We start from the raw sequence: 22,041 nt of genomic DNA, 5'->3' as shown, positions 1-22,041 counted from the left end.
AAGCCATTTTAAGTAAACACAAAAGTCAGGCAGTGGTAGCACACGCCCTTAATTTGATCACTTGGCAGGCAGGGTCTCTGTGTGTTCAAGGCCATACTAGGGAACAGAGCCAAGCATGATGACACATGCCTTTAATCCCAGTACCAACCACAGAGACCTGGAGGTCTGTACAGACAGACAGTGACAAGGAAGTGAGGTAGCTGGGCTAAGAGCCAATGAGAGGGCAGAACAGCAAGGCAATAAAGGCGGAGGTTGACAGGAAGTAGCTCACTTTGGAAGCTTCGGCATGGAGAGGTAAGGTTAGTTGGTGGCTCTCACTATTTCCCTGATCTCTAAGGCTTTCACGCCTGTATTTGGCTCCGTGTTTTTTATTTAATAAGACCTCTTAGAAATTTGTCTACAGCTTTTGGGGAACTGTCAAGAAGGCTTGGAGTCGATAAAAGCTCTACTGATACATATGCATGTCTTTATCTATGTGCATCAGTCAGGGTCAGCACCTACTGTTGTCAATATGCTCAGAGTTGAAAATAGATCAAACATGTTGATTCTTGCACACGGATAAGTTGGAGCTGAGTGTGATTGCCCCCTGGAAAGCTCTGAGCTGTTTTCTCTTCTGTCCACACTCACATGTAGTTCTTCCTTGGAACACCCCAATGTGATCTTCAAGTCATAAATACTTGTTTGCCTGTGTACTATCTTCCTCCTGGGCGAGTTGAAGGGCAAGTGTGGCAAGTGTGATGACTTTGGACAGCCCGGCCTTCCACTGGCTGGAATTTGATTACGCAGCTGCAGCCACTGCAGGCAGCTAAGATAGTCTTAAGGGACAAGAATCAAAGGAAAATGTCAATTTCAAGGATTTAAACCATAACACTTTTTCTTTGTCATAGAAAAACTTCAAAAAATTTATTTTATGCATATGGGTGTTTTGCGTGCATGTATGTGCACTATGTGCATGTAGTACCCATGGAGACCAGAAGAGGGCATCAAAGCCCCTGACACTGGAGTCATAGATATCTGTGAGCTACCATATGGGTACTGGGAACTAAAACTAGGTCCTCTGAAAGATCAGCCAGTGCTCTTAACTGCTGAGCCATTTCTTCAACCCTGGGAACTGTTTGATGATATTTTTTCTTAGAGATAGTGAGAATAAATGAAATTGGAAGTTTAGAGGAAGAAATGGCTCAAGTGAAGGTTGGTGGGGAGGAAGTACTCTTTATGCGGTGATGTTCAGAATCAGTTCATCTCCACACAAGTCCTCCTCCTAGTCTCGGATGGGACTTCCATTTACAATGTTTTTGTTCACAAGTACGAGATAAGGAGGAACTGAAGTGGGAACTTGGCCCTGAACTACACTCTTCTGAGACCAGAGGAACTGGAATTGATTTGAAGCCAGCTGTTTAGTTAGTGGATTGCAAGTCAGCCAGAAAGGAAACGATCAGCAGTGTGACCCTTTGCCTCTCTTCCAGCCAGTGGCCAGCATTCCAGGGTTTGGAGTAGTTAGTTCATGCTCTGTGAGATGCCTTCACTGTTCTCAGCTCTCTCCCTGTGAGCAGGCACAGCCTCAGGAAGCGGATGTGAGGAACATGTCTTCTGCCTAGTAGTACCTTCATCTGCTCCCCAAAAGTAGTGGACATGTTATTCTTGGGGATGGAGGATGGAGAGAGAACAACAGAAAATTTGATAACAGTAAATTTTAATTTCTGCAGAGTTCTAAGGACTGGAAACTAGTGATTTTTTCTCTTCACATACAAATGTACAAATGGGATTTTTTTTGAAATGTAAAAGGCAATCAGGAAACTAGGGTGTCTTGAGGTCAGAACTTTTGGAATGCTGATGCTAAGGGCTTGTGTGGCCGGGATCTACAGGGACAGTCAAGTTTCTTCCATTTGCCCATTTCTGGCTCCTTTCTCCAGCTTTCACTTGGGTTATGAATACTCCCTTTCAACTTACTAAATCCTAACTATTTCCTTGGAGAGATGTTTGAAAAACTAATCTTTCTTGCTGTTTATTTTATTTCATTTTAGTTCTGTCTCAGAGTTGCTGAGGTATCGGTGTATTATTCCCCCTGCCCCCCACACACTTTGGTTAGCTTTTTTTCAAAATCGTTAGGGTTTAACTGGTTAATTTCCTAATAGAATCCAAATGGGGCAGATTCTTAATGCTGACTGTACCTATACTTTTAAGGGAGCCCTTCATTTTACTGTGAACAAAATGTCTCTTATTAAACAGAAAATAAAAGGAGGCTGGGCAGACCCCAATCCCCATGGGTGGACCACCACAATAAAAGGAGAGTATTGTTTCTGTTTTAAGACTGGTGCTTCAATCCATCAAAAGGAGCAGTTGAATGGCCAGAGCTTCTGGGAGAATGGCAGCCACTTCATCTCTCTGAAGCTCTTGTATTTCCAAAGCTTGTATTGTCCCCATTGTGGCTGTGCCCCTCCTATAGGGAGCCTAGACATCAGCAAGTCAGGAATAAGCTCACCCAAATTTAGCCTCAGTTGGGTACTCTTGTTTGTGTTTGTGAATAAAAACAAACAGGGAATGAGCTGCATCCAGACCTCACTTCCCTTCTCTGGTTCCCTAAGGGCCCTGAGCTTTGACTGTCCTGAGCCCCAGACCTGCCAACCCAATGCTTCCCAGGTTTAGTCAGCTTTCTGTCTCCATAACAAAGCCCCTGAGCGATCAGTTTAGGACAGGTTGACTGACTCATAGCTGTAACGGATCCCATCCATCTTCTGTGGCCCATGGGAGGACATTGCACAGCACATCCCTTCAAGAGTGCATGGCTGAACAAAACTGCTCACCCCTTGGTAGGAAGTAAAAAGCCTGAGGTGCCACAGTCCTCTAAAGGACACACTCACAAACGACCTAAAGTTCTAGCATTAGGCTCCACCTCTTAATGGTCCCACCATCTCTCAGTAGCTGTACTCCAGGGACCCTATGGACCCATAGGCCTTTGGGACATTAAAATCTAAATTAAAGCAGTCTCTCTCCTTTCCTCCCAAATACCTCAGTAGGGATTTTTACCCTAAATGTGTAGCTGGAAGTTTCTCCGGTGTCCTGACCAGTCCTGCAGCCACTCAGACCCAAGTAAACACACAGAGGCTTATATTATTTACAAACTGTATGGCCTATGGGTCAGGTTTCTTGTTAGCTAGCTATTATAACTTAACTTAACCCATAACTATTAATCTATGTATTGCCACATGTCCCGTGGCTTTACCTGCATCCCATTACATGTTGCTCCTTGTACAGTAGTTTGGCGTCTCTCCTGACTCTCCTTTCTCCTCTCACTATCTCTCCTGAATTTTCCCACCTGACCCCATCCTGCCCTGCCACAGGCCAATGCAGCTTTATTTATTAGCTAATGAGAGCAACACATATTCACAGCATATAGAAAGACATCCCACAGCATAAATGTCTTATCTGGGATTTGTGTCTTAGAAGCTTTAATTTAGAGCTGTGAAGTTGTTTCTGTCCCAAGTTCCTTCAGGACTCTATGGACAGTGCCATCATATACCTCACTGTCTTCAGCTGAAAGCATCGTGACTCCCTCCTTGACTTGTAGTCAGTCACTGGTTCTCTAACTCTGCGCATCTCCTCTTCACTGTCCCACTTCCCCACACCCAGGTCAGGCTATAGTTTTCCCCAGACTTCATTTCTCTTTAAACCTCTTGGCCAGTTTCTTGTTCTTTGTCTTTCTCTCTCATAATTCTGACTCCATCCTGCAGCCAAAATGATCTGTCTAAGATGAACTGATCCAGTATCTTTCTGGCCCAAGATTGCTGACACTTCTGTATTGTTTCATGTCTAACATCCAAATGTGTTGGCAGTGCAGTGCACCATGGAGCACTGATGGCAGGCTCACAGTCACCTGGCTGGTGAGAGCTGTGTCTGCTCCTGCCACCGAATGTCTCCAGTGAGTCAGGAACCTGGAGAAAGGATTCAAAGCTCAAAATCTGAAGTGTGGCATCTACCAAAAGCAAATTGCAAACACCCAACTTTCTGTATCCCCACTCTGTGTTTGGCTAATTCTAATCTGTGTTATAGAATGCAGAAATATGTCGCCTGTAACCTCATCTTTCCTCTAGGATGGAGTGGCTTCTCCTCCTCTGAGTCCACCTATCCCCAACACTGAAGTACTTCTAGGGTGGCTCTCTTTCCACCAAAAGCCCCTTCAGGCAAACATTGAAGCTATTACTCTTTGAAGTCTCTGCCCTGCCAGTTGGATAAATAACTACTCCATAGACAACTCAATTAATTACAGTGTCCCAAAATTTGGTAAATTTTGGCAACTCTGAATATGGGAAAGGCAATTTAAAAAGACTGAAGAAAACCCAGTTCTCAGAACATATCCCCATCTGTTGTTACAGTGTGGGGTAACTGAGTGTATCAGCGTCTTTGATCTGACTCCTTGCCAGCATCTTCAGGTGATTTGTAATCTAGGAAAGATATTGCTGAAGATCAAGTGGGTATTGTAGGGGCTGAACAAGAGGCATGCCTATACTTTTCTTATCTAGAATGTTCTTTGATGCACCCTTGCAATGCAGCACCCTGCAAGAAGCAGCATGGTAATGATTTCAGGGGTGCAGACAGATTGCCAAATCTCTGCTCAGTAATGTGGAGCTGCATGAATGGCAGAGAGGAAATAGGAAGTGGCTCACCCCTCAGCTGCATGAATGGCAGAGAGGAAGTAGGAAGTGGCTCACCCCTCAGCTGCATGAATGGCAGAGAGGAAGTAGGAAGTGGCTCACCCCTCAGCTGCATGAATGGCAGAGAGGAAGTAGGAAGTGGCTTGCCTTTCACTTGCACATTGGGCTAGAGCTCAGCTATAGACTCCTCAACTGTAGACTCCTCACTCATGTGTTGTTGGTAAAAGTGAGACTCGATATAGCTCAAAGCCATTCTGACTAAGCTTGTCCTCAGTAACAATTCTATTTATAACAGGATTTACCCAACTACAGTGATGCTTGAAAAGGGGGTGAGCACCTCCGATGTGAAAGATGTTCAATGCCGCTGTGTTTATTGTAAGTTAATGGGTAGAAATAATCCCGAATTGTACAGTCAGTGAGAGGTGAATGTTGACCATTAGTGGGGCTCTGTAAAAAAGAAAAGTAAGCCAGGCGGTGGTGGCGCACGCCTTTAATCCCAGCATTTGGGAGGCAGAGGCAGGCAGATCTCTGAGTTCGAGGCCAGCCTGGACTACAGAGTGAGTTCCAGGAAAGGCTCCAAAGCTACCCAGAGAAACCCTGTCTCAAAAAAAAAAAAAAAAAAGTAACTGAATTTTACTCAAATGGAAAAGAAAACAGTCTTGAAAAATGCAATCTATGATTTCACTTTTAAAAAGGTAAGTCAAACAAATATTGAGGGGCAGAGGAGATAGTTTGGTGGTAGAGGCCTGGGTTTGATCCTCAGCACCGTCCAAGAAACAAATGCATAGACAACCTCAAAAATGACCGGGAGGAAAATGAACCTTCTGAGTAGGGTTGGTTATGGCAAGTCCACGAGCACGACACGGTTGGGCCAGACTCTCTAATGAGTGAAACTCGGTGCCTGTGCAAAGGATCTTTATCTGGCTTTGCATTGTGGCTAAGCTTTCATTCTGGTTTCTTAAATCTGGACGGAAGTATTCAGATGAACTGCAACTATTTGTGAAAGTCACTGTGACTTTCAACCATTGTGAGCTTCAACCATTGTGAAAGTCAGCACTTGCTTAAGGCCCCAGGGTTTATTTTCCTGCGCCTCAACAACTAACTAGCTAGCTGGATAATTAACTAGTGAAATAAGTAAATATCAGCTTAGGCTGCAAGCCTGGCATGCAGGATTCCAGGAAGACATGGCTGAGCCTAAGCCTGGAACAATCCGGGCAGCAGTTCTGTGAAGTCTCATTGAGAGAAGATTTTACCTGCACTGTTTTGCTTCACTTAGTTCTTGAACCGGGTTTTGACCCTAACTGACTCTGAAGATCACTACAGAGCCCCAGAGCAAAGAAACATATGACTTAGGTTACCTCTGCTCCTTTAGTGGCCTACAACTATAGATTTTTCTGTGGTACAGAAAATACTTTCAAACCCAGAGGTTTCCTAAGGTAACAGTTGAGTCCAAGGAATAGATATTTATTGTGCCTTTAGTTGCTGGAGACCCTCTAAACAACAGGGTCCCACATATATGTGTCCAGTAGAGTCTGGTGCTGTAAGGGCTGCCTGTTGCCCATCACACAGCGACTCAGCGGCAGACATGCTGCCCATCACACAGCGACTCAGTGGCAGACATGCATGTAGCATTCCAGTATCCTCAACTGCCCCCCGGAGTCAGCTCCCCCTACCTAGGAATTTTGTGTTTCTTTCTATTGCCTCTCTCAGCTTCAGATAAGATCTGTTTTCTCTCATTATTTTCCCACATTGCTGCAAAGCTGTGGCACATTTGTCAAGCGCGTTGTGTGTCCTCACCCCCCACGGCTGTCCTGCTGGATGATTCAATGTGAGGGAATGATTTCACCACTTAAGGGGAAGGAAGAAAGTGAGGGAAAAGAGCTGTTAACCCCAGGCTTGGGCCATTTACTTGGAAGACAGGTTGCTGTCTCTTTCTGATTTGAACTTCCATGTTCTCAGGATGAAATACAAGTGTTCACACAGCAATCTGGAGCCCAGCTTCCAGGGCTGAGGGAAAGTCTTGGTCTCAGTGGTTTTTATTTTTTAAACTTTTTTTGGGGGTGGGGGTGTGTTATTGAGTGGGTGGGGGTGTATTATTGAGTCATATGACTAAGGTTTCTCCAGTTTCCATTTCTCTTTCGAAGTTTATTTTATGTTTTGTTGTGGTTTTCAAATGTTTCATGGTTTGGAGTTGGGGAAGTCAAGACAAGGTGTGGGTAAGGGGTAAGTAGTCACTCCTCCTCTGGCTTTACTGGGATTTTGTAGCTTGGCTCCACAGAACCTGCCCAGGTTCTCTCTCTATTCACTGGTCTCAGGTTCTCTCTCTATTCATTGGTCTTTGACTTATTTTCTGTCTTCCCAGTTTTAGATTTGTTGAAGCAAAGACCCACTTATTGTGTTCTAGAAGAGGCATTACTTTTGCAAACTCTGTGCAGTAAGTAGGTTTGCACGATGAAGCTGACTTGTTTTGAATGCAGCGGGCATGCCAGCTGCTGTCTCTGCTCTAGGCAGAGGTGGCTTTTGAAGGTTAAAGACACAGACTAGAACCACACCAGGGCCACAATGCGGTGCACAGTTGGCTGAATGGGCAAGCTTGGGCAAGTGTGGCTCTTAACTTGGTTCTGTTGGCTATGATGCAACAGAATTCCAAACTGGTAAATTAGCTGTTCATTTATGGTGATTTTTTTTCTCAAAAACAGACTTCCACATCCAGACACTGTGATTTGTGCTTGATTACATTCTGTTCCTTGCATTCAGACTGAATGCGGACAATAGAAATGCAGAGCCCGTAGCACGTGCAGTGAATGCAGATGGTAGGGCTCATCATCAGGACCCAAATCAGGTGTGATCTCTCAGGACCTCCATTCTGCTTGGTGTGGGCACAAAGACAAAGAAGAGGAATTACATGGAAGGCACGAAAAGACGGTTTTCTATTATGCCTGTGGATTTCCAAGATCTGAGCATCATGAGTAGACTCTTGGTTGCTGTTCCTTTTTGCAGCAAGGTTGGCTGTAGGTAAAATTCCTAAGTAGTGGGTACAGACGTGTTTAAGAAAGCCACCCATTTCTGAGCTGTCTGTCCTGCGTTTGCCCAGCCATATAAGGAAGGCTGTTTCTTTCCTTCCTTCCTTTCTTTCTTTCTTTCTTTCTTTCTTTCTTTCTTTCTTTCTTTCTTTCTTTCTTTCTTTCTTCCTATTTACTTACTTACTTACTTACTTACTTACTTACTTACTTACTTACTTACTTACTTATTTAAGACAAGGTTTCTCTGTGTAACAGTCCTGGCTGTTCTGGAACTCACTTTGTAGACCAGACCAGGCTAGCCTTGAACTCACAAAAATCTGCCTGCCTTTGCCTTCCAAGTGTTGGGATTAAAGTTGTGTACCACCACTGCCTGGTTGAAGCTTGTTTCCTTTATCTTTTTAACCCTGACATGGGACCTTATCCAGTTAAATGTTCTCTAGCAGTGTCTGTCCAGTGATCCAAAAATGACCAGGGGACCAAGCTCAGGTTGAGACAGACTGTGCAGAAAAATCCTGGGAGGGGAAAAGTCTCCAACCTTCACTCCTTCACTAGCCTCAAAGATTCTAATGCAAAACCTCTTACCAAATGGAGGAAAAGTTAGACAGAGCACCAAGCTCCAGTATCATGGGGCACTAGGAAGCTCCCAAAGGGCACATTTCAGAAATAGCCCTTCCTTTCCAGAGACATCAGAGAGTTTTTAGTTCCAGGGTAGTCCATGGTGTTCTTCATGTTTCAGGGATGTGTGTGCCAAGAGAGGAAGGTGAGCCATTCTCCCTCTTGCAGTACTGGAGGATGGTGTCTTCCTTCCCCTAAGAAGCTAATCACTGTACCCACCTCAATACATTCTAGACACCTTTAACCACAGAGGTGTGCTTGCCCTTAGAGATGCTCAAAAGTGTGTTGTACCCTCCTAAGTGGCAGCATAGACTATTCTTGAGAATGTCCCAACTATAGCCCAGTAGAGACTTTTGTTATATTCATCACGTGAGGTGATACTAACAGCTAGGAGAGAGGACCACTGTGAAGAGAGTTCCTGACTTAGAGCTTCCAAGAGGGAACATGTCATGCCATGGTGTGTGGCTGCACAGAGACTCTCTAGTCAGTCAGGAGGGAGAGAAAACGGGGAAATGAAGCCAAGAGCTTTTCTTATTGTTTTTGTGAGGAGGAACCAGGGAGGCAGATGTAGGACTGTCTGACTGCATAAATCAGCAGGCTCTGGCTTCCATGCTCTCCTGAGTTCTGTGGTATCTGGCCTTAAGGTGAAGGATCAGGTGGATGGCGGCCTGGAGTGAGAAGAGCACACAGGCAGGTGATGGAGGTGTTGGCTGTGTTGGTCTGTATGGGGAAGATGCACTGGCGGACAAGGTATTCATTGTGTCTAGAGACTAGGCAGCAGGTCCTAGGGGCCAAATACCAGCCTGTAGGAAACGGGAAAGCATGGTCAATACATCCAGTTGCTTACAAGTAGCAATCCCTCCCTCCCTCCCTCCGCATTGTTGGTATTGAGAAGGAAGCTCATTTCCCAGATGGCCATTTTAATCATTGGAAAATACGCTCGGTTAGACTTAGAAACATCTAAAAAGTCAAATATATAGGGTATGTTATTGTGTAGCTCTGATGAGAGAAAGCTATATCTCTCTGTACTTCTTTTTATTTTCTATTGAAATAAAAGTGAGTTAAAGTGTTTCCATGTATACTTCCTGTTTATCAGCTTGTTATTGGAACTAACTACCCCAGACAAAGCAGTGGTGTACATTCCTAGCAATTCAAACCTTGAATTAATATTAAATACAGTTTCAAGTTCTCATATGAGTTTCTTATAACACACCGTGGTGTGCCTCTGACTTCTGTCTCCTTTTTTTTACATGTCTGCTCAACTGCGTGCACAGACACACAAAGACACAAATCATGAAATGTGCAGACAGGCTGCTGTCAAATTATATAGACATTCATTGTCCCCACCGGGAGCCTTTCCCCCCTCCCAACTTTCTGTGCTCTACGTTCCATTATATTAAAATGTTCATAGAAAAATGGTCTTAATTCCCACAACCTTGCCAGCCATATCAATCTTCCTGGCTTTGGAACATCACTAATGAAGGGAACAGCAGTTGAATTAATATTCCTCTGATGAATTGTAGAGGTTTGTGATGCTCCATTTGTCAACGGTGACTCTCTGCAAAGTGAAAAGGCTTTTGAAAAATTGTCTTACTTTCTACCAGTGCCAGGATGGAATTCAGGCCCTTCTGTGTGCGTGGTCACCATGTCCTCAGCCCTTATCCCTTTTCACTAAGTTATATGAGGGACTGACTGATCCTTAGCTAGTGGATTAGGGAACAAGGAGTGTGCTTTGGTGGCCATAGAAGAGGAGAGAGTGAGTTCTTTGGTCAGACCCAAATTAGAGGATACTGTGTACAAGAGCTCCGGTGTGCAGCTGGCAGGTGAGTTAAAGCTGGAGTCCTGGAAAAATCTCCAGTTTCTTCTACTCAAAGCACAGCAGTCTTGTGATTCTCACAGCCTAACTGGGGCCAGAGGACAACGAGAGACAAAACCAAATGAAGCCAATGTATTTCCTTTTTTTGGTTTTTCGAGACAGGGTTTCTGTGTGTTGTTTTGGTGCCTGTTCTGGATCTCACTCTGTAGCCCAGGCTGGCCTTGAACTCACAGAGATCCGCCTGGCTCTGCCTCCCGAGTGCTGGGATTAAAGGCATGTACCACCCTGGCCCAGCACCAACATGTTTCTAACTGCTGTTGTGGTTCCAGAAGGAATTTTATGAGAACACATGGAATATTTGAAGATGACAACTTCTTCATGTGTAGGGGTCAAGGTGGAGCCTGGGATCTTTGAGAAATATGCAGCCTTGACTGCACCTCCCTTGAGGGTCCTGAGGGAGCAAGCTTTGGTAGCTGGTAGCCTTATGGAAGGAAACAGCTGCTCCAGGGACCTAGCAAGGGAGCCAGTGGCAGGAAAGCTTTACTGACAAGGTCTAGAAACCCAGGCATAGCACATCTCCATTTCTATCACTGGCTAGAAGGTGAGTGATATAGGCTGTCAGAAAGATCACAAAACAGAGATGGCTGGGGCTATTAGTAAGAACTTGTCCTTACAGCTATTCTTGGCAGGATTTCCACTGTTGGCGAACCCAGATGAGCAAGACACAAGATGAGCACAACCAGTGGGCTTGCCTTGGCTTTGAGTGTTGTGTGGTTTTTAAGTTGGCTGTGCAAGGACATGTTTGCAGAATCCAGCCAGAGTATATTATTAAACCCAACTTAAATGCACTCCCATTGAGAGACTGCTTTTCAAAATACTGGTAATAGCAGTAGGATTCCCCCCTACACATTTTGTTTAAGACACAACCAGCTGGGGAATGTCCGACTGTTATCACTACAAACTACAATAATCCCCATAGGGGAAAATGGATCTTGGAGTTTGGTGGGTGGATTATCGCTATATTGAATAGGGATTCAAGCTGTATCAGAATCCGACAAAACAATCTTTGTTTTTGTAATTGCTTTACATGGAAGTAATTAAGGATGAGGAGAATGCACAGAGGTCCTGAAGCATGTTGGGGGGGGGGGGTTGAGGTAGGGGTGGGGTTGAAAACACTCCCTCGGACGGAAGTGTAACACAGGCATCCCTCTTTAGCAAGCCTTTGCCTTGCCTGGGCGTCTGACTCTGCCCTTTCACTCTGCCCTTCTTTGCTTGGTCCTTGTTCTTCCTCTTCCACCTTCTCCAGGGACAGTGTGCTCATTCCATACACTTCACAGGCCTGTGTGATCCATGTCTAAAAGATGGATTTCCACATGTGAAGCGCCTAGCCATGTGATGTTCAATGTTCTGGAGTCTTCTCACACATTTTTATCTTTGGTTGCCAATTCTGGTTGACTTGAGTAGTCAGTAGATATATTGATTGGACAAAATGTAGTGGAGTGAATACAGAGGCATATATTTTGAGGTTTTGGGTTAAAAAATTAAATCTTAAAAATAATTTAACTATTGCTCTAATATAAAGGGATCCCAATAATGTCATATTGTCCATTAATGTATATGAATCACATTTAAGTTTGTAATGCATTTTCATTTCCCTAATCTCACTCCAGTCCATAAAATAACAACTGGGCATTCTCTAAACAACCCCAATGGTAAGCAGATATAGAGCCACAAAGAAGTGACTAAAAGTATGAAGATAAGAAACTCAGATCTCCAAATGCCCAACACCACTTTTAAGTCACCAGATAAACAGGTGTCCTGGATCTGTGCCTGGAGTTCAATGACTCTCAAGGTGTGCATAGAACCCCAGGTCCTGACAGGGTGCTCTCAAGGTGTGCACAGAACCCCAGGTCCTGACAGGGTGCTCTCAAGGTGTGCACAGAACCCCAGGTCCTGACAGGATGCTCTCAAGGTGTGCACAGAACCCCAGGTCCTGACAGGATGCTCTCAAGGTGTGCACAGAACCCCAGGTCCTGACAGAGTGCTCTCAAGGTGTGCATAGAACCCCAGGTCCTGGGAGCTGCACATGCAGCTACAGAAAATGGAAATGAAATTAGAACCCTCATATGTTGGTGGCAATTGACTAACAGAGCATTGTGCAGCCACTTTGTAAATGAATTTTTAAATCAGTTTAGATGTTCACAATGTTAAGCACAGGCCTTCCCTAGGAGTTACCAATCTCACACAAGAGCAAAGGAGGCATGTGTCCCCACAAAAGTGTGTGCACATGTGTTCACAGCTGAATTATCTTGTTAGTCAGAGCCCCAAACTCTTCGATGGGCAGAGGGACAGATAAAAGCACATGCCGTGTCCATACAATTTAGGATCACTCAACAATGAAAAGCAAGTATCAATGCTCATGGCACTGAGAGTTCACTTAAAAACATGATGCCAAGTACAAGTCATGAATTACATTGGCTGCACTTACAGGGAATGCCAAGGTTTGTTAAATCAGAGTGGAAAAGGAAATTTGTGCATGTCTGAGACTGGGAATGGGGGAAATGGGAGATAAATACTAACTGGGGTAAGAGAAATGTCTTAAAAGTAGGGTGTAGTGATGATGGCAACACTCTGAGCATACCAAAACCCACTGCAGTCATGCATTTGGAGTGTGTATGAATTAAAGTTCAACTGAAGCAGTTAAACTACAGAATGCCTATGCTTCTTCTCACTCCAGGCCCGGCTTCTGTCATCAGCAACGACGATGACTCGGCCAGCCCCCTCCACCACATCTCCAATGGGAGTAATACTCCATCCTCTTCAGAGGGCGGTCCTGATGCTGTCATTATTGGAATGACCAAGATTCCTGTTATTGAAAACCCCCAGTACTTTGGCATCACCAACAGCCAGCTCAAGCCAGACACATGTAAGTACAGCTGTTTATACTTATTGACCCATTTGCTGCGTAGCTGCTTAGATGATTCTGTTTATCAGGGCCTCTGACAAGGCTGGCTGGGGCTGAGGGCAGTGGAATATTTGAGGATTCTTGCACTCTTTGGCCTACAGACTAGATTCTTTCATTGGTTACTTAGGGAATTCTCAGGGTTTGCCTCCTGCTAGGCTGGGAACTGTGGGCAGATATGGACTTCTCTTGGAATCCATTTTCCACAATCATTTGTCAACATGAAGTTATAATCAAGCATGCTTATCTGGAGAAGGATGGAGACAAAAAGCAGAAGTGTCATTAGAATGCATACACATAATTTATAGTTGACAGGCAATTGATGTAACTTAAATCTGGCTTATTGAAAGCAATTAAAGCATGCATTCTAGGCAGTCAGTAAGGCTCTGCGTTTCATACAGGTGGTATTGATTTTGGGGTAGTTCTGTATTCTTTTCTCATCCTGATTTCTAGCATAAGGCCTTGTGAAGTCACAACTGTTACACCAAAAAGTATATGAGAAGGAGGAAGTCTTTTACTTTTAATGATTACACTAGCTCATCAGCCTCTACTGGCAAGCTTGGGCCTCTTTTCCTATCTTCTGAGCCACTGACCAGATAGATATAAAGTGTGGAAAGACCTTAAGAGCAGCAGTATAATGAACACACAAGCTTTCTCCATTTGAATACAGGCCTACTCTCATGTATGAATAAGAGGCCTTGAGGGCTAGGACATCAGGCATCCCTGATTCCAGGGGCTCCCTGGCATTGTTGAGGCGGCTGTCCTTTGTCTAGCTATATCTCTATATCCCACCTAAAGTGCTGCTCTACTGCACTGTTACAGAGGTTAAGGAAGACAATTATAAAGTTAGGTTTGGAGACTGATATTTTGCTGAAAACTCATTGGGGGAGGGCTGAGCAATGAGATCGTTCTGTATATAAAAAAAGAATTGTCATTTCTTTCTATTCATTTACATTTATTCCAAGGAATGTTTAAGGTTGGAGTTGGAGCTAAATGTTAGGGTTAACATTACCATAAGTTTGTGATGTGTGAGACAGTGCCTCCCCAAGATGTTAGTTGAATTTGTTTTCTGACAAGTACAAAAAGATGCTTAAAGATTAGTGACGTCCTTGAACATTAAGTATTGTTCAAAGTCATGGTGTTATTGATTCTAATAACTATGGTATGGCTGAGATAAGAGGAGATATTGTTTAGAATTAGGTATGCTTTGTGGAGGTTGACATCACCAGGACCCTTGAGATGTCTATCTGCATGGCAGTCAAATATGAAGAAAAAGCAAGATGCTGTGGTAAGAGAATCTGGGGTCTTTCCCATCGTTCTGCCTAGGAATATCTGATCTGATCTGGACACTACTGTCTCCATCAGGGCTAGACTGTGTGGTGTAATTCTATTCGCCCCAGGCTGAAGAGCTGAGATTCACTAAAATTAACATAAAGTTTGCTTTCCTTTTCAATGGCGGAGAAGTAAGGCTGAATCATCAAGCAGAGACCATTGGTCCAGTATGTCCAATAAGAATGAATGAACAAAGGCAATAATAGATACGTTAATGTGGATGGAGGGATGCCACACGGCCTCAGCCCTACACAAAGCACTATAGGCAACTGTGGAATACTGACAGTGGGAGAAACAGTCTTCCCCAGAGAAGAGCATGCCAATTGATTATCCAATACCAAGTGATCAGCTCTCAAAAAATATTTCTTAAAAGAAAAATTCCTTTATTTAAAGGGACAGTGATTGTGTGGAAGAGGATGTTTGCATTTAAAATCTATGGAGATTTCAGAAAACAGTTTGATTATTTCTGGAGGCCTTTTGGTTTTGTGGCTCAGCCATGTTGTGTCACCCATACTTGGACTGTAAGAGAGCGATGGAGCCCTTCACTTTCCCTCAGCTTCTGGCCTCTGGCCTGGGCTCCAGACCACCAAATCTCTTTGGCTAGTCCTTCCTTACAGTGTTTCACTGAGCTCTCCACCTAAAAACCCTTCTGGGCCTGGTGTCCTCAGACATGTCTTATCTTACATAATCTGAAACTAATTTTTTTCCAGACATTATCTTTTAAAAACATTTTTTTTAAAAAAAAACACATATCTTCCGTGGATACTTTGCCAAAGAAATGGAAATGAAGATTTTACCCTTCTCATCCCGCCCCTACCCATGTCAATGTCACACTTCATTCTAGTATGTTCATTAATCTTCTGAGTCTGTGCCATCCTGTGCTCTGTGTGAGTATGCCCGTATTGATGTGTGTCTGCAGTCCTAGCCTTGGGAAAGCAGCAACTTCAGCCAATAACCATAACCTAGGACAGGACATAGTGAGTTTTTGACATCAACCAGATGTTGACCAGATGTGACTACATATTGCTGAAGTATTAGTTACCAATGGATTTGTAACAAATTCATCACAGTCCTTTTTCATTGGTTTAATTTCTACCAAACTTGTATGCATGTTGTTTTTATTGGATATACTTTTAACTAAGTGCTAGGCAATTTAACTAGATTTAGGCAATTTTAGAAAAATAAGCTTTATGAAATCTTTTCTTTGACTAAACAAATTACAATCATCCTAATTAAACTATTTCAAAGCTTAAGCACAGAGACTGGACGTGCAGAAGTGTATGTGGCTTTAAGTCCATGAACTTCTGGGAGATTAGTTTCAGATAGGTGGTTTTTATTGAATGTCCTAAACAAACCGACTTCTAATAACCTCTTAAGAGGGGTTCTTCCCAAAAGATGCAAGGTGATGACAAAAAATCATTACAAGGCTTATGAAGATAGCTTAGCCTTTCCCTCATGCCCTTAAAACAAATGTCACTGAACTGTGCATCACCACCATCTCTCGGAATCCATCACAGGTTTAGACTGAACACTACTATGTCTACTGGTCTTTCTTAAAACTCTATTTTATATTCAAAGATGTTGACTTTAGACTACACATATTATGTCACCAAGAGTGACATCTGTTTCTTCTCACTGAATTGTAAGAGTACATTCTAGAAAGTATATTTCAATATGTTATGTATTCATTGATTAGATGTAGTACTTCTACAATGGTAGGAACCAGAGGTTTTGTGGTAGTGATGGCTTGACCTCTGATTGTGGTGAGACTCATCAGACAGGCCCAACTGGATCAGCACATGATTCAATACAGTGTGATGAGCATTGAGGTAGGTTGGGTTACAGAAAGGTTTTGCATCCAATTTTTAGGAATCTGGCAAATCAGTAGGAGTAGGAGAGATGGGCTATTGTGGAAAAAATGGCATGACATAATAAAGACCATACTGGGGCATGGGCTTTGTAGAGAATAGTAGACATTTATTCTTTTATTTGAATGGCTCAAGATTTCAAATGCTAAATGGGGCAAGTAAGAATGTATTAGTGTGATTCAGTTCAAGCTCATGGACTGCTAGTGCCCCTCTGAATTAGACTGTAAGGATCCCCTGATGTAAATACCTCATTTAGTAGACAGTGCTTAGAAGTAGCTTGACTAAAATGTTACGGCTTTAGTACAAACGTACCTTTGCTTTAAACAACAAACAAATACCATTATTAGATTAGGTTTCTTTAAATGATGTATACGATTGCTCCAATGAGGAGTAACGAGCAATCATGCCCTTTGACATACTTTTGCACTATCAGGAGCTATATGGTAATATTCATTCACCAAATCCAGAGAAGGTTTGCAAGATTTTTAGAGCAATGTGTACAGGGCTGAATTGCTCCTGAGCACTTTCCAATAGAAAGTCTGTCTACTTTATTGCAGGGCCCAGAGGTTCCCCCAAGACCGCCTGATAATAATTTGGTATTTGGAGGCTCCTGCATCACTGCAGGAACCAAAGGAGGCTAAATCCAAGCCTGATGGAGGAGAAGAGTTCTATGGTTATCTGCAAATCCTGGCCAGACAGCATCTTGAAGTCACTCCTTAGCTTCCATAACTAGCCAAGCAAGAAGTTGCCTTCCCAGGACAAAGCAGAGTGCTCTAATGACTAAACCCTCAAAGTGCTGTGTCACTTAGACTATAGACCATCTCCTCGATCGAGCAGGATGGCAAGATGGAGCTGAGGAGCTCAGCAACATCAAGTCTGGAGTTGGTCTTTATTCAAATAGTCTGTGTAGATGTGTCTGAAAACCACAGCGTCTTACACCATGGGGTGGTTGACCAGTAGGATTTACAAACCCGGCCCAAGGGCAGCTGTGCTGTTACCTTCTCCTTGCCTGTTGAGAAGATTTTGACAGGGTGCGGTGGAAGCTCACCTTCTGAGTTGAAAAACAGAAACAAAGCATATTAACAGAAAAACTTCCAAATCATGTCTTGAGTTGATGGGTGGGGATGTGTTTTATCCATAGACTTACTGTTGTTCCTAAAATCATGTCTGTTTGTTTTTTTCCAGAGCAGTCTTGTAATTTAGCTAGGATCATAGGCCTTGTGCCTAAATTTAGTTAAGATTGTCTCTCATACATACCCTCAAATGTTTGTCTTGAAGAACATGCCCTGTATGCACACCTAGGGCTAGCCACTCCCAGAAGCAGATGCATAGCAAGAATTTTGATGTTTATTTATTTGTTTTGAGGGCTTACTTTATTTTCAACAAAATGGACATTTATCACCTCCCTAGACTGTGTGTGTCCCATGTTTCTTCAGGTATAGTTGTGTGTTTCCCCACGGATCATATGCTTATTAGACAATTGCACAGACAAGCACAGGCTCACTATCCAGCAATGGTGCAGGAAATCGGGTACTCTGAAGAGAGCAGTTGTTTGAACAGTAGTTTAAATGTCACAGAGAGTCCGAGTCCTATCCCTCTTAACTGCTGGGTCCACTTTGTCATTCTCCTGCCAACAAAGCCAAATGGGAGTTTTCACAAAACTACAGAGGTTTTCAACACATTTGAAAAACTGCTTTGAGTACTCGGGAGCAAAAGTTCCGAATTCTGTTCAGGGCTCCAGAGGCTCATGACATCAGAGAGTGGTGGTCCTGAGGGTGTGCATGCCGTGTCAGACGTCAGTGCTGTGGGCCACGTCGGTGGTCAGGGCGAGGATTTACAAACACGCAGATACTGATTTAGAGCTTACTCCTATCTTTGGCCTATTTTTCTTTTAAAATACATTTTCGTCTAAGCATTTAATTGGCCAGATAAAAGCTGCTTTGGGAACTGGTATTGCACTCTGGAAGGCTATGGCCTGCACTTTAACCAGAAGTTAAGTCTGTTCTGTCCAGCACAAGGCTAGGATGGAAAGCACAGTTCTTTTAGGATGCTTAGAAGTTGCTTTGTTTATGGCACACTGGGTTGACAACTCATCCTGTGGGGGTGGCCATGGCACACTGCTGCATTCTGTAGGTGCCAATATAATTCTTTGTCCCTTTTGGTGCCATGGACCCCCATTGCTAAGTACAACAATTTGATATTAAATTCACTCTCAACTCCAAAGGAAATGGTAAGAATCTATCAAATAATGCTTTAAAAAAAAGCAACTTGTATTCCCTAGAAGAAAGGCAATGAATACATGCTGCATAATTACATCTAAAGTATAAGCCATATCACAAACTTCACTTGATGAAGATTTCTTAGCAAATGACTTTCAAGAACATTCATAGTTAAGCAAAATCATGTTTTTGGCATTTCACCAATGGGTGACATTGTTATAAAAAATGAAAAAACACCAATTATAGGATACTTAGGCCTTCTGGAGAAAACATTCCAATCCTATACTTGATAGCTGAGAAACAAAAACAATAGTGATTATGCATCTAGGTTGGGAGACCCTGATTTTGCTCCTGCATCATCAGCTGCAAACACATTGGCACCCTGAACACATGAGCATTGTCAGTCTGATATATCCAAATCATCAGTGATGCTCTGGGGTATCCCAGATGCATTTGTTTACCAAGACCGAGCCTGTCTGGGGCATCTGCATCAACAACATGAGCCTAGTCAAGCTGCATCTCTTGCATGTGCCAGCCAATCATGGACCAGAATCAGCCTAGCAAACACAACTATAAACCAGCAGCCTGCCTCATGTTACTAAGAAGCACCTGCTACCCAGAAGGTCTGGACAGCTGAGTCTTCCTTAAGTTCAGGGGTACAACTAAAGGTTATGAGACCCAACCCTTTATCGACTGTCCTGAAAGTCTACATTTTTCCCTTGTGAAATACAGTTGGCTCTGCCTTACTGGTTCTTCCACCATGGATGGTCTGCTACTAGGACTATGTGTCATACTGGTACCCACCTTACTCCCTGTGGGGCAAATTGTCTCCCTTTATGTTCAGTGAGGTTGCAATATTGCTTTTATTGATTTCTTTGGTTGTCTTTTGCCCGTAACTTCTTTCCTATACAGGTGAAAAGACTTTGCAATGTCCCAAAGACAAGAAAAGTATGGGAAGACAAGTCATTCTTCATGTACTCAGATCACCACGAACAGAGGCAGTTTTAGCATGTGGGTTTAGTCTTTAATTTGGAGAGCTTCCTCCAGAGGCTGAGGCAGCAGCCTGGTGTGATGCTTCGTGTGGCCCATTCTCTGCGGCTGTATCTGTTGCTGGGGAAATTCTCTATGTTTTGTTGATTATAAGCACTTGGCTTCTTGTGTGGATGAAATGATTAGAAGATCATATGTATCAGAAAGTGGAAAGGCGTCTAAGTATTTGGGTAACTTTCCATCCTGACTCTCCCAGGACTGATGCATCAGTCAGTTCTTCCTTCAATAGTACCAGTCAGTTCTAAATCAGGAGAGGCTCAGGCAAGCCACAGTGAGTTGGTCATACTAGTTAGTACAAACTTGGTGATTTTTTTTTCTAGTAGGATAGAATTATGTCTTAATCACCCAAATTGCCTTTAAGTGTCCTAAAATAAGATAATTTGAATTAAAAATTTTAAAAATAATATAGTACAACTAATATAGTAGAAACCTTGAAAGATGCAAAAACAAAGATTTCATTTTCAGTCACCTCTAGTCCCATCAGATATAACTGCTGGCACTTTTGTGCATGAGGATGTCTGGTCTTATGAGCAGCCTAGCTATCGAGCTTGGTGTGCTCCTGCCTTTATTCATGGTGGGCATTGTTAGTACTTCTATAAAGTGGGTTTACTGGCAAGTCTGGAAGAAGCAGCTGGGTGTATTTTTTCTAATCTACTACTTCTAAATTGCTTGACAATACTCTGAGGTTGGTGCAGAGCTGGGAGCTGGGCATGGCTTACAGACCAGGTCTGGTTGAAAGAGATCTCAAAGTTAAGGGAAGGGAAGGTGGCTCTCTCACATGCTGAGTGTCAAAGAAGGGATGGGCACAGTGTTGTGGGCTAGGAAGTCCTGGAAACAAGAGGCACTCTTGTTCTGACTATGCAAACCAAAAACCTGTGTTCAGGGTCAACACAAGGTGATTTCTGACCCTCAGTATTTTTGTTCCTCAGCTGAGGCTGGCAAGCACTGTGGTCTCCTGTTCTCCATCTAACTCTACATGGCCAGCTGGCCCCTTGCAGGCTGAGTCTACAGAATTTTAAATGGCCAGGATGGTTACATTTAATACATTTTCAGTATCTGAAAGATTTCTTTTCTTCCCCTCAGTATCCCTGAGTTGAAAAAGGACCTCCAGTAGGTTGGGGTGTCCATTCTGGTCATTCAACCTTACCTAAATTTAATGGAGCTAGCTCTCAGATTTCCACATTCCTTTAATCACTAAAGGTTTCCTCTAATGATGCTTCAGGAGTCTGCTCTCAGACTGGGGTTCTTGCAGCAAGACCTGTGGTCAATAGTGTGGCATACAGGGGTATTTTGCCGTTGATACTTTCATAATGACATTGTCAGAATCCATAAGTTCAGAACAAGAGGTTCTCATGATATGCAAGAGATTGGATCTGTGTGGTGGTTTTGAAAAAAGAGGTAGGAAAGGATCCTAGGAGAAACCCAATGATGTAAGCCTACACTTGGACTATCAGTTACTACCTGTGGGTAGATGTCAATATTTTTGTTATTCTGTTGCTCTTAGTTAGCGTATTTACTTGGCTATGATGTTGACTGTCCCTATGCATTGAAACAGAACCCAAGGTCAGATGATGATGGCATTTAGACTGAGCACCACACAGTCCCAATGTCCCAGTAAAGTGGTTGGTACAGAAAGATCAGGACACAGCCTTAGGCTGTGTGACTTTAACAAAATAGCAAGTCTTCAAATTAGAGAATATTTTTATGAGAAGAGATTACAAGATGTCACTACAGAGATGCCAGCTAGACAGTTTTCCTACAGAGTGATAGGTTTTCAGGTTAATTGCTACTTTCCTGTCTGATGTTTCGCCCTCATCATAATGCTTCACTCTGGATTGGCCTCTGGTCTACTCGCAAGGAAAGAAGTGGTGTGTCCAGGGCGGAACTGAGCCTTGCTTTCTACTCAGAACCTTGGTCAGCAGAGCTGACAGGTCTCAGGTTTCTCCACCCAGAGTTCATTTCCTGTCTTACGCTTTCATCCTCTCTCCCTGTCTTAGGGTTCACGATGATACTGGCCTTATTTCTTCCTGGTTCCTAGTTCCATCAATGCCATTACCTGATAGCTGTAGAAACAACTGTGAATGGATATCACCTCACTTAGAAGGCCATTCCTTGTTTCCCAGGGCAGTCAGTGGGGACATGTTCAGGGCATTCATTTTCAAAATCTTTGTTGTGGGTGGAGAGCAAAAATCTCCTACGTCCCTGTAAGGCTTTTCATATCTCAGCACCCTACACTGACCTTCAGAGATAGATGCTGGTTTTGAAACAGGAAAACGTCATGTTACAAAGAGGCTGGTGATCTAGCTGGCTAAACCTTGGCATTCCAAACTCCTGAACTTCAGGGAGGGAGACAAAGACCAATAGCAAAGGGAATATGGTTATCTCCCACTTCCTGAATTTCCCTTCTCTGGTTTGCATACACTCTGCTATTTCTGCATTTTTTTTACCCCTCAGTTTTTGTCAATGTGGATCTTAACAACATTTGGGTCTCATAGTTGATAAAC

The 22,041-nt window shown here is 43.3% G+C and overlaps 1 protein-coding gene across 1 annotated transcript in view; it reads left to right on the top strand.

Moving 5' to 3' along the window:
- Positions 1-22,041, top strand: part of Ntrk2 (neurotrophic receptor tyrosine kinase 2) — a 341,393-nt gene that overhangs the window by 175,750 nt on the left and 143,602 nt on the right. Inside the window, exon 13 of the mRNA XM_059262791.1 lies at positions 12,844-13,032. Coding sequence (XP_059118774.1) covers positions 12,844-13,032 — 189 coding nt within the window. The remainder of the gene's footprint in view (positions 1-12,843; positions 13,033-22,041) is intronic.

Source organism: Peromyscus eremicus, chromosome 5 (assembly GCF_949786415.1).
Source record: "Peromyscus eremicus chromosome 5, PerEre_H2_v1, whole genome shotgun sequence".
NCBI lineage: Eukaryota > Metazoa > Chordata > Mammalia > Rodentia > Cricetidae > Peromyscus > Peromyscus eremicus.
This window is presented reverse-complemented; position numbering and strand designations above follow the sequence as displayed.